Raw genomic sequence first — 13,787 nt, 5'->3', positions numbered from 1 at the left:
TTACTTATCCTTATCTCAGCACCAGAGGAAGGAGTATCAAGAAGTGAAGAAGAATGTGCTGCAAGTATATCAGATGACCCCTGAATATTATAATGAAAGGTTCCGAAGTTTGAGGAAGGACGAGAAAATTACTTTCTTGGATTATGCCTATAAGGTACGACGATGTTTTAAGAGATGGACAGAGGCTGCTAATGTGAAGGAGATGGCTGATTTAGAAGAATTGATAGTACTAGAAAAGTATCTACGATGAATTCCTGAACATATTCGAATGTACTTGAGAGAGAGAGAGAGAGGTGAAGAAACTTGATAAAGCCGCTTCGCTGAGTGAAGATTATAATATTATCAGTCGTAAACCCTCCTCAGGTATGAAGTTTCAAATGTCGCTCCGACCAAGTGTCAAGTATTTGCCGAACCATGGAAACCAGTTCAGTACAGTAATAACTATGTGAACAAGTTCAACAGTTACAGTGGAAGTAGCACTGGTACTGTTCCTAGGCAGAATGTGATAATACCACAGCAACAATCATCAAATCATCCTCCTTCAAGTATCGTGAAAGATGTGCAGAAGGTTAATATTGTCTGTTTTAAGTGTGGCAAGAGAAGCCACATCAGTAAGGAATGTTGGTCGAACCAACTGAAAGTTGCCCAAGTGATTAAGGATAATTTGACTTCACAGAATGCAAAGACGAAGAAACAATTGGGAAAGGTTGAAGAGTAAAATAAACCAGCCAACGTTTACACAACGAACATGACAAACCCAAATAGCGTGAATACCTCTAAACCATATATTTATGAAGGTATTTTAGCAGCAATAGATGGGAGTGAGCGAACCCCAGTCAAGATATATCTCCTTTCCATGTTGCCCCCTGAACTGTCGAGGGCATTTCCATTGAAAACTTGGTAAACACAGTGTCAACTTATCATACACAATTTGATGAAAAAACTGAAAAACAAAGCATGTATGGTGAACCCACATCAAGGTTATTGCCATTAATCACTTGATTAATCCTGTACTATACAAGAGACCTAAGTCTACTGAAAGGTAAGCATTCAGGAAAATATTATTTTGGGGTAAACGTTGATATAAGCCAAGCTTTGAGAAAGAAGCATTACGAATATCAGGGGAGGTTTATAGAAATAATACAGGTTATGAATATTATAAGTAATACCTTCCTGCAACATACATTACTACAGTATAGAAGGATGTAGGCTATTGATCAATGAAGTGACAGTGAAAGGAAAACTATGATGCTGGCTCTAAACGAATTTCCTCTAAGTTATCACTTTTAGCATAAAGACATCTGTGGGTACCAGTTATGAAGAAAGAAAAGAAGCATTTGATGACAATACTAAATGGCTCTTATTTCAGCTTTGGTATGTTCTACTGCTATCAACTAATATGGGGTTATGCACCATAAAGGTTTGAATAAATGAAGAAATGCAGTAGCATTAATATATCTCAAAGTGTATAATACACCAAGCTGTATATTACTCAACTTTTTTCAAATATTACAAGAAATACAATAAAGTTTTCTAATTTACAGCATGACAAATGTTAGATTTATTAACAGTTATCAGAAATTACCTTCCTTGTAATGATATTAATAGTAATGATGATAATAATAATAACAACAATTATAATGATAATGATGATAATAATAATAATAATAATAATAGTAATAATAATAATAACAACAAAGATTGTAATTTCTAACGACATAACACAGTAAAGGATAGAGAATCGGGGAATTTTTTTCAAACTGATTTACTGTAATGATTAAACATAAATGTGTATGAGTCAATACTTTCACACCATATAATTTAGAACATAATCAACCAAAATTCAATGTTTTATAAATAACAGCAATTGCAAATAAAGCAAAGTATATACATACAGCTGATCTGGGCATAAATACTCCTTAAAAATGCAATTGACAGTAAGTTTTGTTACATTATAATGCCACACAGTAGCTCTCATGCTGGCGTGGAGGAGGCGTGAAGTTGCTGCTGTCCTTAAAGTGCAGTCACCTTCACAGCCTTTCATACGATAGTGACAAAGTTAGGAAAATTCACTAGGAAGACAAAGATAAATAAAGTTAAAATAATAAATTAAAAGAAATGAGAAATTTGGGGGTGTAAACTCATCTGCCCATCTTTCTCACATCTGTGAAAATACTGGGAACAAGGAAGGATACGAAAAAGAAAAATATATGGCCGACTTTTGGTCACAAAGGAGTTACTAGGCCAATCCCAAGCACAGCTTGATACGTGGCATCCCTGCACAGCAAAGGATATGCTTATGAAATTTCTCCTTGTGGTCCAAAGTATGGCAGGCACATCTCATTTTTATATATAAATTTACTTTAACTCTCAAAATAAGAACTACATCCACTATCTTTTGAACAAGCAAGATCTTCTTGCCATAATTAGGATTCATCTAGCAAAACTACTAAGGCAGTTCGTAGGTCAATTTGTAAGGTACACATACAACAAAATATGGCCCGATTACCATAACAAACGAAGAGATGAATTCAAATATTTAAACCAGATTCTACACTTTCCATATGTTTAGTAATTTGATTTTATTAAAATTTAAAATTCAAAAACAACTATCAAAATTATACAATATATGACTAGCTTTCTTCAATTTTCTAAACATAAATTATCATACCATTATAGTTCAATAAATATACTTTTGTTTGTGGATGGAGATCTTTGATGACAACAATGCAAGCTCAACCAAGAGCATGCTCAGTAACTGAAAGACAGAGGGATTCTAAACGATCTGTCAATTCGTTATCTGCGAGATCTGGAGATAATGGAGGAGGAGGCCCTAAATTGGAGTAGGAAGATGCCGGTGAGAAGTGAGGCTCTAGTACGGTTCCCGTTGATCCAGCCATGCGCATTTCACCACACCCACTGCCACCGCTGCCTGGAGCTAAGGATGAAGATGTAGTTGGTGGAGGGACAGGGCGTGCATGCCCTGTTAGAGGCAACTGATGAGGACGGGAAGGTGCTGATCTTGTTCTCTGTAGAGTGATGTGTGGTCGAAGCTGCTAATTATAACGAGAAGGATGCAATTTAATAACAGTCAATTGTAGAAATACACATCAGTTATAAAATGGAGTTGAAAAATTATGTAAAAAGACATCTACAACTTTATGTTACAAGTTCTTTGATAAAAAATATCTAGCACCACCAAAGTTACATTTTTTTGCTATAAACAAAAGAACAAAAATCAATGAATATGGAAACGAAAGAATGTGCTAAATCAACTAGGACTGTCAGGATTAAGACCAATGACCAAAATAAAAATCAAGCAAAAACAATTTTCATAACAAGGAAACTATAAAATTATAGTAAAAGGTACTGTATTCTCTCATTTTGTATTCTGAAAAAGATTTCAAAGATAAATATAGACATTGGAAACATCTAAGAACTTACCAAATTAATGTCACTGAAAATAAATGATACAATTCCATTCATCATATATACCAAAGCACTTCCCCCAATTTTGGGGGTAGCCAACACCAAACAAATGAAACAAAAAGGGGACCTCTCCTCTCTACGTTCCTCCCATTCCATTCATACATAGTGAAAATCAATAATATATTGTAGTGCATCTGTAAAATACCAGTTGAGGTTTGTGACAGAAAACTTTCTATTCTAACATGGATGACAAGTTAACACAATCTGTATAAAGATCTAGTTATAGAGATAACAAATTAGTTAGGTAAACTAACAATGGAAATTCACTAATAAATGGAAAAATAAGTAAATAAATAAACTGGTAGATATCTACATTAACAACTACAATACAATAATTATATATAATACAGAGAATTGAAAATGTTTATTCATTTGGATTATAAAACAAAAGCTATGGCTCTCTGTCTCAGTGAAGAGCAGATAATAAAACTTACCCTGCACGGAATTAAGGATACCTGATATTCACAAATTTCTTTATGAAAAATACTTGTTAATCCCATTTGGAGAAGCACATACATCATCTTGTCTCATAGCTCAACAGAATTTTTATATTAATGTAAAACCATGAAAAAATTTACCTCTGATGGAGTTTCCTGCAGTGATGGCCGTTTGGCAAGGAACTGTTGTGGGGAAAGTAGCCCACCAACCCCAAGAGATGGTAGGCCAGGCAAACTATTGCGAGGGCTCATCAATCCGCCTAAGCTGGCAGCAGCAGCTGCTGCAGCTGCTGCAGGAGGAAGAGGAAACAATGGATGGGGTTGCGGAGTAGGAAAACCTTTTCCTCCCATAAGAAGTCCAGCGGGAATATGGGAATGACGCTGTCCACTAACTCTTGGGCCTCTGAAGGATCCACCAACAAATCCATCTCCACCATACTGCTGACTCCATCTGAAAAGGCAAATTGGAACATGAAAACTAGCATCCTGAAGTCACAAATAATATGAAATGAAAATTAGCATACTTCCAACTTAAATGCATTCTTTGATCTGCATTAATAAAAGGGATCCGAGAAAAGCAAGTAGGTCTTGGAAATTCCAAACTCAAAATCATAGAACATTGTTATAGTTGGTACTTGACAAGCAGAAATATCCCCGATATTATAATGACTAATCATAGGGGAGGTAAAAATTCTTTAAAAATTTGCTTTTATATTTACATACAGTACACTGTAACAAAAAACTAAACAAATAATATTTTCAAACTAAAACACAACCTAAATCAGCATGACAAGAAAGGAAGAGATGGAGAAAGACTACTTGTTAAAAGACTATACAGTACAGTATACTGTATGTTACTGATGGTGTCATACAAGATGAATAGGATTGTAAAATGTTAATGAAATAAATGTTAGTGTTAGAGTCTTCAGATGCTTTAGGAGTTGAAAGATCATATTTTGTAGATGAGAAGTATGAAAAGTCCTTGGAGGAGACAAAACACACTGTCACCTTAGTAAGGATAAGACTAGAAAAAGCCTGGATGTGGTCTATCCTATTTTAACATGATTATCTAGACCTTACTGCAAGTCTTTATCCAGCAACATAATTTTCACATGTTTCTGACCAACTGTTCCTCATCATATTTACAAGCCATAAGAATCTTTGAGCTCTCAACCTGTTTTCAAGCTTCTGGAAACTACTTCTCTTCACATTTCTCGGTCAATTTCTTGTTTCAAATATGATCTTCCAATTTTTTAAAGGTTTTAAAGGCCGCTCATGAATGGCAGAGGCAAGGGACAGTGACACTGCCCTATCAATCAGGACAATGCCCTAGAGGCTGACCATATATCATATGATCAGCACCCAAGCCCCCTCTCCACCCAAGCTAGGACCAGGGACAGCCAGGCAATGGCTGCTGAGGACTCAACAGATAGACCTATAGGCTCCCCCAAACCCCCCAACCTTAGCTCACAAGGATGGTAAGGTTGCAGACACTAATGGCACAAACAAGACAGAGCGGGACTCGAACCCCAAACTGGCAAACACCAGGCAGAGACGTTACCAATCAGGCCACAACAACAACTCAATCCATAAATCTTATTACACCCTAACAAATTCTCTTCCATTTTTTCTTGTCAGTACCCATATTTCTCTGCATAGAGTAGTAGAGGCCTTTGTACTCATCATAAATCTTTGCTATCTCTACTAATGACACAATTTTATTTTCCGATACTGTAGTCTGGGAATCTCTCTCTCTTTCAATCATGCTACAGTAATTTGCTTAACTTCTGCTTCACAATCCAGCACCTTTCCTAAGACTTTTTTAACTCCTTTATCTTCTCCATTTGTTCTTGTTATACATTCTAGGTATCTAAAACCTCCTATTCCAAGTAAATTTTGTAATACAGAGCACCTTTTGTGACACCATCTGTTATCAAATATTTGATACAGAAGAGAGTTCATCCCCAAATACTAAACACCGAGTATTGAATGTAACAGATGGTGTTAAATGAGGTGCTAAGATTGCATAATGTAGATGGAGTTGAAATTTTTTTAATGTCTGCAATGTATATGAACAAATGGGGAAGAGGGAGGAAAAGCACCCTCTTGTACTGGAAAGCAGGTCTTAAAAGATATAATACATTTAAATGAATCTGAGAATACACTAGATTGTAATACCTGGAGCTGGATTATATGATGAATGTATAAGGCCTTTAACATCTATCTACTGTACTCCATCAAGCCCTGATATAAGGTGTTGATAAAGGAGACTGAATAGACATTAAAGAGTTGTGATTACAAAGTGCTAAGATCCATAACTTGAGTGCATTGGGAAGATAAAATTGCATATGAAGAAGTCAAGGAAAGATGTGGATATCAACACCTGGAAAATAGGATGAGAACCAAAAGACTGAAACATGTTATTTTCATTAGTAAAATAAATTTTTGAATATACTTACCCGATAATCATGTAGCTGTCAACTCCGTTGCCCGACAGAATTCTACGGAAGGGATACGCCAGCGATCGCTATACAAGAGGGGGGTGTACTCACAAGCGCCACCTGTGGCCAGGTACTGCAGTACTTCTTGTTGACACCACTTCAATTTTTCCTCGGTCCACTGGTTCTATGGGGAGGAAGGGTGGGTCAATTAAATCATGATTATCGGGTAAGTATATTCAAAAATTTATTTTACTAATGAAAATAACATTTTTCAATATTAAACTTACCCGATAATCATGTAGCTGATTCACACCCAGGGAGGTGGGTGAAAACCAGTGTACATGTATATCAAGAAGCTAAGTATCCCGTATTTCATATTATCAGTTATTCAAAATAACAATGAAATTACAAGTACCTGGTAAGGAAGTCGACTTGAGCCATTACTCTGCCTTAAATAAGTTCGTCTTCCTTACTGAGCGCAGCGTTCCTCTTAGGAGGCTGAACAACTCTAAGGTGCTGAAGTATCAAGGGCTGCAACCCATACTAAAGGACCTCATCACAACCTTTAACCTCGGCGCTTCTCAAGAAAGAATTGACCACTCGCCAAATCAACAAGGATGTGGAAGGCTTCTTAGCCGACCGTACAACCCATAAAAAGTATTCAAGAGAAAGGTTAAAAGGTTATGGGATTATGGGAATGTAGTGGCTGAGCCCTCGCCTACTACTGCATTCGTTGCTACGAATGGTCCCAGGGTGTAGCAGTACTCGTAAAGAGACTGGACATCTTTGAGATAGAATGATGCGAACACTGACTTGCTTCTCCAATAGGTTGCATCCATAACACTCTGCAGAGAATGGCTCTGTTTGAAGGCCACTGAAGTAGCCACAGCTCTCACTTCATGTGTCCTTACCTTCAACAAAGCAAGGTCTTCTTCCTTCAGATGAGAATGTGCTTCTCTAATCAGAAGCCTGAATAGTAAGAAACTGAGTTCTTAGAACTTGGAAAAGAAGGTTTCTTGATAGCACACCATAAGGCTTCTGATTGTCCTCGTAAAGGTTAAGACCTTTTTAGATAGTACCTAAGAGCTCTAACTGGGCAAAGTACTCTCTCCAGTTCATTCCCCACCAAGTTGGACAGGCTTGGGATCTCGAACGACTTAGGCCAAGGACGTGAAGGAAGCTCGTTTAGCAAAAACCGAGCTGCAAGGAACATGTAGCCGTTTCAGATGTGAAAACAATGATCCTGCTGAAGGTGTGGATCTCACTTACTCTTTTAGCTGTTGTCAAGCACACGAGGAAAAGAGTTTTTAATGTGAGGTCCTAAAAAGAGGCTGATTGGAGAGGTTCAAATCTTGATGACATAAGGAACCTTAGGACCACGTCTAGATTCCAGCCTGGAGTGGACAACCGACGTTCCTTTGAGGTCTCAAAAGACCTAGGGAGGTCCTGTAGATCTTTGTTGGTGGAAAGATCCAAGCCTCTGTGGCGGAAAACCGCTGCCAACATACTTCTGTAACCCTTGATCGTAGGAGCTGAAAGGGATCTTACTTTCCTTAGATATAACAGGAAGTCAGCAATCTGGGTTACAGTGGTACTGGTTGAGGAAACTGCATTGGTCTTGTACCAGCTACGGAAGACTTCCCCTTGAGACTGATAGATTCTGAGAGTGGATGTTCTCCTTGCTTTGGCAATCGCTCTGGCTGCCTCCTTCGAAAAGCCCCTAGCTCTTGAGAGTCTTTCGAAAGTCTGAAGGCAGTCAGACGAAGAGCGTGGAGGTTTGGGTGTACCTTCTTTACGTGAGGTAGACGTAGAAGGTTCACTCCTAGAGGAAGAGTCCTGGGAATGTCGACCAGCCATTGCAGTACCTCTAAGAACCATTCTCTCGCGGGCCAGAGCGGAGCCAACCAACGTCAGCCGTGTCCCTTTGCGAGAGGAGAACTTCTGAAGTACCCTGTTGACAATCTTGAACGGCGGGAATGCATACAGGTCGAGATGGAACCAATCCAGCAGAAAAGCATCCACGTGAACTGCTGCTGGGTCTGGAATCGGAGAACAATACAACAGGAGTCTCTAGGTTATCGAGGTAGCGAACAGATCTATGGTTGGCTGACCCCACAGGGCCCAAAGTCTGCTGCAAACATTCTTGTGAAGGGTCCACTCTGTGGGGATGACCTGACCCTTCCGGCTGAGGTAATCTGTCATGACATTCATACCGCCCTGAATGAACCTCGTTACCAGCGTGAGCTTTCGATCTTTAGACCAGATGAGGAGGTCCCTTGCGATCTAGAACAACTTCACGAAAGAGTCCCTCCCTGCTTGAAGATGTAAGCCAGGGCTGTGGTGTTGTCAGAGTCCACCTCCACCACTTTGTTAAGCTGGAGGGACTTGAAGTTTATCAAGGCCAGAAGAACCGCCAACAACTCCTTGCAATTGATGTGAAGTGTCCTTTGTTCCTGATTCCATGTTCCCGAGCATTCCTGTCCGTCCAAAGTCGCACCCCAGCCCGTGTCTGATGCGTCCGAGAGGAGAAGGCGGTCGGGTTTCTGAACAGCCAAAGATAGACTTCCTTGAGAAGAAAGCTGTTCTTACACCACGCGAGAGAAGACCTCCTCTCTTCGGAAACAGGAACTGAGACCGTCTCTAGCGTCATGTCCTTTATCCAGTGAGCAGCTAGATGATACTGAAGGGGGGGAGTCTCCCTAACACGATGAACAGGGCCAGCGATGAAAGTGTCCCTGTTAGACTCATCCACTACCTGACTGAGCATCGGTTCCTTCTCAGCATGCTCTGGATGCATTCTAGGGCTTGGAAGATCCTTGGGGCCGACGGAAAAGCCCGAAAAGCTCGACTCTGAAGATCCATACCCAGGGAGACAATGGTCTGGGATGGGACGAGCTGAGACTCCTCAAAATTGACCAGGAGGCCCAGTTCCTTGGTCAGATCCATAGTCCATCTGAGAATCTCCAGACAGCGACGACTTGTGGGAGCTCTTAAAAGCCAGTTGTCTGACGGAGCCGGACACAAGATCATGGTACTGCTGCACAGTCTGTGAACTGTCAACCATGGGGAAGCGAGGAAGTACAGTGACAACCCGAAGCTGTCTAGACTGTCTGGGTCGTACAGACAACTCCTTATCGGGTTGCTGAGGTTGCCGCACTGCGTCACAACAAGTCACTTCTGCTGGTTGTTGAACGTCTTCCCAGTGACACACTGACTCCGTAAACCAAAAAAATCCTCTAACAAGGACTAAGCTTGGACTGCATGTCTTGCAACACAGCTCAAGGTCTATGGGAGCAGGTGTGGTAACAGACGGGGTTAGCGACTGAAGTGGAACCATTACCTTCCCTGGGAGCATGTTATGCTTAAATAAAAGTCCATAGGAGGCTACGCAGCTAAAGGCTCCTCTCCAAATGACAGAGTCCTCAAGGGAATATCAGAAGGAGGGAGAAAAGCACTTTCTCATCTACAGGGACCATATCCGAGAAAAGCTAAGTTCTCTCAGTGAGGGTTTCACTGGTGCAAAAGCAGCAGACTAGAAGGCAACGTTATGAAACTGCTTGACAGTCTAGTGAGTTGGCAACAACCAAAGATGTGTGACTGAGAAGCATGCGGTAAGGTATGCAGAGCATGTTGTATGCAGAGCATGCTGTATGCAGAGCATGCTGTATGCAGAGCATGCTGTATGTAGAGCATGCTGTAAGGTAAGCAGAGCGTGTTGCATGGCGTGTAACATTTCTCAGAAATTCCATGACCAGTGCTAGAGTGAGTAATATCGCATTACCGTCCATTGAAAGTGCACGTGCCGAGGGAATTGATTTAGACTGTTTTGTTGATGAATTTGATAGCCGGCATGATAATCGTAGAATTAAGCTACACTAAATGTACTATAATCTACTTCACCTCAGGAAAGGGAAACTCGCCCTGTTGGCAACACTGCATTACTTCATGCATGCTTGCATGGGGTTTAATATCAACATAATATTACCTTACATTCATAACTCATGATTCATTTTTGTTTAGAAGATATTTTTGCCATATTTTGCGATTTGTTAAAAATATATTGCAAGGAATACATATATATTTTTATATAAGTAATACAAATAACCTCCATTATCATAATGTTTGTGTAGGCATACATGTATATGATTACAAATGCAAGTTATGAAAGTAATGAGGTGTTATTATTGTCATTTGTTATTCCCAAGTTGAATGGGAAGAAGCTCAAGTTGAGGAAAAAGTGGCAGATGCATGCGTTGAGGTGGCTGACTCATAGCATGAGGTTGCTGTCTCAAGAGTTGCGCTTGCTGTAAGGGTTGCGGATGCGCAGTAGCAGGTTCCTGAGGAACGAGTTAAGGTTCCTGAGGTGTGAGCTGCGAGAGTTGAGGTAGCGGCTGCGCTTGAGGTCGCTGCAGCGAGTGCTGAGGTGGCTGCCTCATTGATGGAAGAGGTTGTCGTACCTCAAGAGATTGTTGCCTCGCTGGTGGAACCGCAAGCGGAAGCGGAGGAAGTAAGGCATAAGACTCCTGCTCCCATTGCTGAGGTTGCCTTAAGGAAGGTTAAGGTTGCTGCACAATGCTGGTAACTGGCAACTCAGAACGCGGTAAGGTAGCCTGAGGAACCTCAACTTCGTACGCCTGGCAGACTGGACTGCGGTGAGGCGGAGCTCTCGCAGGAGGAGGCGGAGGTTGCTGCACACCGCTGGTAACTGGCAACTCAGAACGCGGTAAGGTAGCCTGAGGAACCTCAACTTCGTACGCCTGGCAGACTGAACTGCGGAGAGGCGGAGCGTTCGCAGGAGGAGGTGTAACCTTCTCAGCCTGAAACTCACGCATTAAGACCGCAAGCTGCGACTGCATGGACTGCAGCAAAGTCGTCTTGGGATCAACAGACGATAAGGTCTGTTGAGGCAAAGCCTTAATAGAAGATGAGGTCTGTGAGGCATCGCCTTACCTCTCTTAGGAGGTGTGCAGTCACCTGATGACTGAGGAGAGTCAGAGCTAACCCAATGACTGCATCCGGGTTGTTGAACTCTAACTTCGTACGTCTGGCATAGGTCTGGACTTTACGTTTAAGAGGTCTTGAGACCTGAGACCAGCGTTTTCTCCCCGAAATTTCTTCTGCAGACGAGCAAAATAAGGGCTCAATCGTCTGCGGGTGGGAGTGACGGTCTCTGTAAGACACGCCCGCAACCACCGAGGATACTTCTGTGCGCCGATCAAGGCCTGCCGAACCCTTTTGCCCTTCGACATTGCTTCTCCCCTGGGCTTGGGAGCTTGCAAGAGGTCCCGGACTGGGAGGACGACTGGCACGCACAGAAGTACCCTCACGCACAACACTGACACACTTTGCGCTAATCACTTATCACTTTTGATTTTCTGTTTGCACTTATTTCACTGAACTCGAAACTTTAAGTGGTTTGTACCTGAAACACGCAATTCTATCCTTTCTCAAAAGTTAGTAATTGCGAAAACAGAATTACAATGTAACAGAAAAATCTAATGAAAGATAAATAATTCAGTGGCTGGAAAGAGACTAAACACTAGATCAAATAAACTACGTTTAAAATCTCTCACCGCATAAAGCTTGAGAACAAGAAAAAACTCTAGAAACGTTTACTTCTTCCCCTAAAGAGACTAGGGAGAAGAGCAAAAACGATAACAACGTTACTCGCTTGAACGAAACGTTTATCCTCCTCTTTCTCCCTCCGTCACTATCTCTCTCTCTCTCTCTCTCTCGACTTAGAACCTGAGAGAAGAGCCCAATCATATATATCGTTAAAACATATTATTGTTAAAGGAAAAAACTGAAATATTTCCCCTTTATTAGAATTAAAACCATTAAGTTAAGAAAGAATGAACAAAACGCTAGACAAGGTTACTCTTACTGCAACGTGACACCGTGAAAATTCTCTCTCTATCGTAACGATAGAGCGCAAGTTGAACGTTCTGAACGTCAACAACTGCAGAGACAAAACAAAACGTTAGTTCAACTTTGAAAACAGTACGAGACTATCAAAGAAATTCTTTCAAAAACATTAAAATAGCATAATATGTTAACAGGTAAAACCGAAATGACGGGCTCAATGTTAATTAACTTCGGTACCAAGAAAAGACCGCCTACTATTAGGAAAGGTCGAATATAAACAAATATAAAAATTAATTTTAATAAGTTTATAATAAAAGGAAGTTAATCGAAGAGGCCTATAAAAGGCGGAGAGATATAAAATAAATCTATAACTTTTGTTAAGCAAAATTAAGAAAGAGAGTCTATACTCTCTTAGACACCAACACTTCCGTCTAAGGGAAGGGTCGGCCATTTAAAGGTGAAAGAGAGTTCATACTCTCTTCGTCACCATAATTAATCAAATTAATTCCAAAAGTTAGCTAAGCTAATAATAAAACTTCCTGAATAGCGAAAGCTGAAATCTTAGAGCAATACTTCACCAAAAACCGTGAACAAGACTCCAAAATTATAAGTGTATCCATGAACGTCTTGCCGGAAGCACGACAGAGGAAAAATTGAAGTGGTGTCAACAAGAAGTACTGCAGTACCTGGCCACAGGTGGCGCTTGTGAGTACACCCCCCTCTTGTATAGCGATCGCTGGCGTATCCCTTCCGTAGAATTCTGTCGGGCAACGGAGTTGACAGCTACATGATTATCGGGTAAGTTTAATATTGAAAATGCTTGGATATTTGATGAGATGGATTAAAGAAGTAGTAGTTCAAGTATGGAAACAAAAAAGAACTAACAGAGAAGTCCAGAAAATTATGAAAAACAGCACTGATGAAAATCTATATACAATAGGAAAACAAGAAAGAATTGATGATGATGGAGTCTACTAACTTATTATTGTCCTTTTTTTTTGACATATTGCATCTTATATATAACAATAAAAGCTATACAAAATTCAGTTACATATGACTGTTTTTGCACTGCATTATATGATTTTGCTTGTATTAAACTTGATAAAAAGCACTGTATTTGAAATTTGATCACCATGTTATCTACAAGGTTTGTCTACAGCCTTAGTAGTCCCTATAGACCAAGTAATTTAATTACTTGAGCTTCCCTATTTACACCAAACATATTTTGACTGGTACTTGTAGACGAACAGCAAATAATCCTAATAAACATAGAATATTAGGATGTCAATCATAACAAAAACTGATGGATACTGCAAAGAATCACTGACATAAATTTTTCTACTTTAACCCTTTCCTTTATGGGGTTTGATGCATAATGGGTTCTCTTCACACTACTGTTTACTATGTTCTATGTCCCTGAACTCCATTTAGGTCTAAATACAACCTCCAAACTAGAATCAGGTCCAATTTTTCAACCACCTACTTTTTTCATGACTTCCTGGGACTTTCTGTAAGTTTTAGTTCTGCTACTCCTAAATTTAAAGCTTTTCCATTC

At 40.2% G+C, this 13,787-nt stretch overlaps 1 protein-coding gene across 1 annotated transcript in view; it reads right to left on the bottom strand.

Moving 5' to 3' along the window:
- Nucleotides 1–1,457: 1,457 nt before the first annotated feature.
- The window catches only part of smg (sterile alpha motif domain containing protein 4 smaug), a 156,027-nt gene continuing 143,697 nt past the window's right edge, over nucleotides 1,458–13,787 (bottom strand). Inside the window, exons 12-13 of the mRNA XM_068360530.1 lie at nucleotides 4,068–4,377; nucleotides 1,458–3,056 (exon numbers count right to left, since the gene is read on the bottom strand). Coding sequence (XP_068216631.1) covers nucleotides 2,736–3,056; nucleotides 4,068–4,377 — 631 coding nt within the window. The 3' untranslated portion in view covers nucleotides 1,458–2,735. The remainder of the gene's footprint in view (nucleotides 3,057–4,067; nucleotides 4,378–13,787) is intronic.

This window comes from Palaemon carinicauda, chromosome 37 (genome assembly GCF_036898095.1).
Source record: "Palaemon carinicauda isolate YSFRI2023 chromosome 37, ASM3689809v2, whole genome shotgun sequence".
Taxonomy (NCBI): domain Eukaryota; kingdom Metazoa; phylum Arthropoda; class Malacostraca; order Decapoda; family Palaemonidae; genus Palaemon; species Palaemon carinicauda.
Note: the sequence above shows the minus strand (reverse complement) of the source record. Positions and strands in the feature narration are given on the sequence as shown.